Source organism: Sinocyclocheilus rhinocerous, unplaced genomic scaffold, assembly GCF_001515625.1.
Source record: "Sinocyclocheilus rhinocerous isolate Xijiao unplaced genomic scaffold, SAMN03320098_v1.1 scaffold306, whole genome shotgun sequence".
In the NCBI taxonomy this organism is placed as follows: Eukaryota; Metazoa; Chordata; class Actinopteri; order Cypriniformes; family Cyprinidae; genus Sinocyclocheilus; species Sinocyclocheilus rhinocerous.
In genome coordinates, this window is record NW_015662161.1 from 1,628,951 (window position 1) to 1,633,128 (window position 4,178).

At 36.2% G+C, this 4,178-nt stretch overlaps 1 protein-coding gene across 1 annotated transcript in view; it reads right to left on the reverse strand.

Annotated features, from left to right (window-relative positions):
* Positions 1-84: 84 nt before the first annotated feature.
* LOC107727501 (aquaporin-1-like) overlaps positions 85-4,178 on the reverse strand; it is a 4,267-nt gene continuing 173 nt past the window's right edge. The window contains exons 1-4 of the mRNA XM_016537373.1: positions 3,947-4,178; positions 2,546-2,710; positions 2,210-2,290; positions 85-525 (exon numbers count right to left, since the gene is read on the reverse strand). The exon at positions 3,947-4,178 is cut by the window's right edge and continues 173 nt beyond it. Coding sequence (XP_016392859.1) covers positions 346-525; positions 2,210-2,290; positions 2,546-2,710; positions 3,947-4,178 — 658 coding nt within the window. The 3' untranslated portion in view covers positions 85-345. The remainder of the gene's footprint in view (positions 526-2,209; positions 2,291-2,545; positions 2,711-3,946) is intronic.

Sequence of the window (4,178 nt, forward strand, 5' to 3'; positions counted from 1 at the left end):
AGAAAAAACAATATCAAAGTGTACACATAACACAAAACAAAGTGAAAAAAGTTCACAAAAACACAAAGTGTTTGAGAAAAAAAATAGTGAAAACTGTATAAATTTCCTGAGGTACATACTGATTCTCTAAATAAGAGTACAAACAATAATACAAAACTCTAATCAGTCAATACAAAATGCCAGATGTCCCTTTGAACAACTACAAAGACAGTTTTAAACTTGCAATTCCTCACTGTCATATAGTCAATTAAAATGAATGCTATTTCCCTGTGGGAAAAACAGGTATATTTACAGATGTTTTGTGGTCTTGAAGAATATCATACACTAAATACTCAGAGTATCATATCACTTTGATGACATCTCGACAGCAGGTGGATCATCAGTACCGTTGACGTCGTAGTCTGTGGCCGGGCCGGACACCAGCACCCTCACGCGGTCGGGGAAGTCGTCCAGTTTAGGGTAGAGCAGGAAGTCATAGACCAGCGCAGCTGCCACACCTCCACACATAGGGCCTACCCAATAGACCTGAAAACAGTAGAGAAATCATTTCAAACATCGACTGGAAACAACAAATTCAAAAATATTTAAAAGTCTATTTGTGTCTGTGGGTGGGATCGCTTATTTAATATCATATAAAGCATTCCTGAGGGTGCTTACTGGTGCTAAAATGCGAAGCTTTTCTGATTTGTTGTTAGTTCATGTGGTCAGTCGCTACTATAAATAAATGATTTTTTGATGTTTATTGATGTTTTTTGAGTCTAAACTTTATTGGAGTATGCTTTTTAAATAAGTTTTTCTACTTCAAAATTTTGTTTAATTCATTTAAACATGTTACTTGCACAACCCAGTCTCATAAAAATACGTACCTCTGGGTACTTTTCTGCAACACCGTTTTTACGTACCTTACTGCACGTTTCGCCGCAGTTTCAAAGAGAAATGTCCACTGAGTGGCGCTGAAAAAGTGCCCCCAGGTACGTTTTTGCCATGAGACCAGGTAGCATTTCTTTGTAATTGTTTGTGAAATATACTAGCAATTTCTGAGTGAAAATTGTTTCTACACCACATTTTGGTCCACTTTAGGCATTCTGTTGACTATAAGTAACTTTGCAAGTGCATTTCAACTTATTCTACTAATCTAACCCTAGCCTGACAGTCTACTAATACGCTAATGAGAGTTAATTGACATGTACTTGCAAAGATACTTATAGTCAACAGTATTTCAAAAGAGGACCTTTTTTTTTCTTCTCTTTTTCCCAATGTAGGGTATTCTGGGTTTGCTTACTGGCCCAAATCAAGGGTCACTCCCAGGCTCTCTGATATTCTGGTCTCCAAATATGACCTCCTCCAATGTAATCAGATTTTTAATAGCTAATTTCTTCTCAACAAGCCAAATTCGAGGTATCATTCATGTCCATATCAAACATACTTAAGGTAAGGGGTTTGTTCATATCGCTAACTTCATCTCCAAGATGTTTTTGTGTACAAATATCTCATAAACATCTTAAATACATTTTTATTATGGCTATGTAACACCCTATTGCAGGTGAGCAAAGAATACATTTACAGGATGAAAAGCTAGACCTTAAAGGGCCAGTTCATCCGAAAATGAAATTCCAGTCATCATTTATTCACCTTTAAGTTGTTTCAAACCTGTATGAGTTTCTTTCTTCTGCCGAAAACAAAAGGAGATATTTTAAAGAATCTGGGTAACCAAACAGTTTCTGGTCCCCACTGACTTCCATTGCATTTCCCCCCAAACTATGGAAATCAATGGGGACCAAAAACGGTTTGATGCTCACATTCCTCAAAATATCATCATGTTCAACAGAAGAAAGAAACCCATACAGGTTTGGAACAACTTAAGGATGAGTAAATGATGACAGAATTTTCATTTTTAGATGAACTGTCCCTTTAAATAGACGTCTCTGCATGTACATGTGCTATCTGGGACTTTATACACTAAGTAACCCTTAGCAAACAATACACAAACATGTGATTTAACTAAGTTAACTATAGATTATTCTTGACTAGGCATTCATCTAAAACAATATAATTGTTACTCATTACTATAAAAGTTCAATATGAGCTGATTCTGTCTTCTGATAAGATCCTGAATGGTTTACATTTAACACATTCATTCTCTATAATTTTTTTTTTTATATATATAATGTATTAACTTTCAAAGGGGAAAACAGAGATGTAATTTTACCCAGTGGTTGGTAAAATCTCGAAGAATCACTGCAGGGCCGAAGGATCGAGCCGGATTGATCCCACATCCCGTGAAACTGATCTAAACAGAGAAAGACAAAAGAGTCATGGGTGATTGAGCAAGAGAAATAAGCTGCCCATTTTTTGAATCAGTTATGCTACTTTATTTTTATTTCTCTTAAAGCAGAAACTAATTGACATACTTAAACATCACTCTATTCATGTCATGTTGCTTTATGTATTCATATGTTGACCCTGGCAATATATACAACAGCTACAGGAATGCTGATGCAGAAAAGAGACAGCAGCAGGAGAAGAGTGAATGCTGGTTACTCACGGCTGCCAAATGGCCCAGGCAAACGCTGAGGCCGATGGCCAGAGGGGCGGAGCCCATCACGTCCCGCCTTCTTTTGTCTGTGGTTGCTATGACACACAACACTAGCTGGAAGGTAGCGAAGAGTTCAATACCAACACCTTGGCCGGGAGAAATATCACCACTGATCTGTGAATAAAAAATAGATTTAGTTCGATTGTTGTGTAGATTCAAACGACTAATCAGTATTTCGAATAATTTCTTTGCATGCATCGCAAGCATCACAATCCATTTAAAGCAGAGGAAACACTCAGAGACTCATTTGATCACTTATACAATAAGATACAAGCAGGAAAAATTATGTACATTTAAATGCACATTTATGCAAGTAAGAAATGTTTTCGGGTCGGAGGACAGCCGTCTGATGTCCCTCAGCAATAACATGAGATGACTCTGTTTACTGGCAAAGTAATACGTGCATTACGCCTTCCTAAAATGTTAAGAAAACATAATCAATGGAAAGAACGCCGCCTCTGAAGACAGATGATAAGTGTATCTTCACGCCCATTCACAGTGACTGATTCTGACACACCGTGCAGTGTTGCTTTAGTATCAGTGAGCAACTATTATAGTTTCATTAATATTTTGAATCAGTTTTTATTTCTACATGTTCTGTTTTCATTTGAATTTGTGTTAATTTTGTAAAAAGTTTTAAATATAAATGTTTATTTTTGTTTTAGTTATTTTAGAACATCAGGTTCAAGTAAATGAAAATAAGAAATGTTGCTGAAATCAGTTTGAAGTTTATATACTTCATTTTTTAAATAACTATTATTTAGAGTATTACATATTTTATATATAAATATTTACAGATATATTATCTTTTTTTAAAAAAAATAATGTCTAATATAATTTATAACTACAATAAACCAGGCACTGGGTTGTTTTGTTTACCAATTGTTGTTGTAAAATACATGCAATATAAACTATAATATAAACAGCAGCAGTTTACTGTAAAAACATGAAAATACAAAGCTGTTACCTAAAGGAGATGTGTGCATGTGTGTGTGTGTTTGTGTGTGTTATCTGAACCTTAAAATAGCTTTTCTTGCTTTAACCTAATATAGATAGATTTGTTCATAATACTCTTGACTTGCATAAAACCAAATTGGGTGTAGAACAATTCTAAATTTCTTTCTTTGTAACTAATTATTTATTTGTGAAATTTAACCAATCATACATTTCCTAGACTTAAAATTTACATTTAATTACAGATTATTCCAGTTTGGAGATTCATTGGAAAATGTACATTGAAATGGAAAAAAAAATTGAACTAAAACTACAGTAAGCGACTCATGTAATCATGTAAACAGAGCAGTCAGAGACAGGTGTCTTAGCAGAGATACTGAAGATCAGCGTACTCACCGTATTTAGCCCCAGGGCATCCCCTTTGGTGACGCCATACACGATGCCGCTCGCCAGCGCTGCTCCAAACATCTGGGCCACGATGTACATCACAGCCTTCAGCAAGCTGATCTGACAGCTGGCCAGCAAGCCCAACGTCACAGCTGGATTCAGATGGGCTCCGCTGATGTGACCCAGGCTTTGGGCAAGAGTGGCGATGGACAAGCCAAACGCTAGAGCCACCTTGACCTCC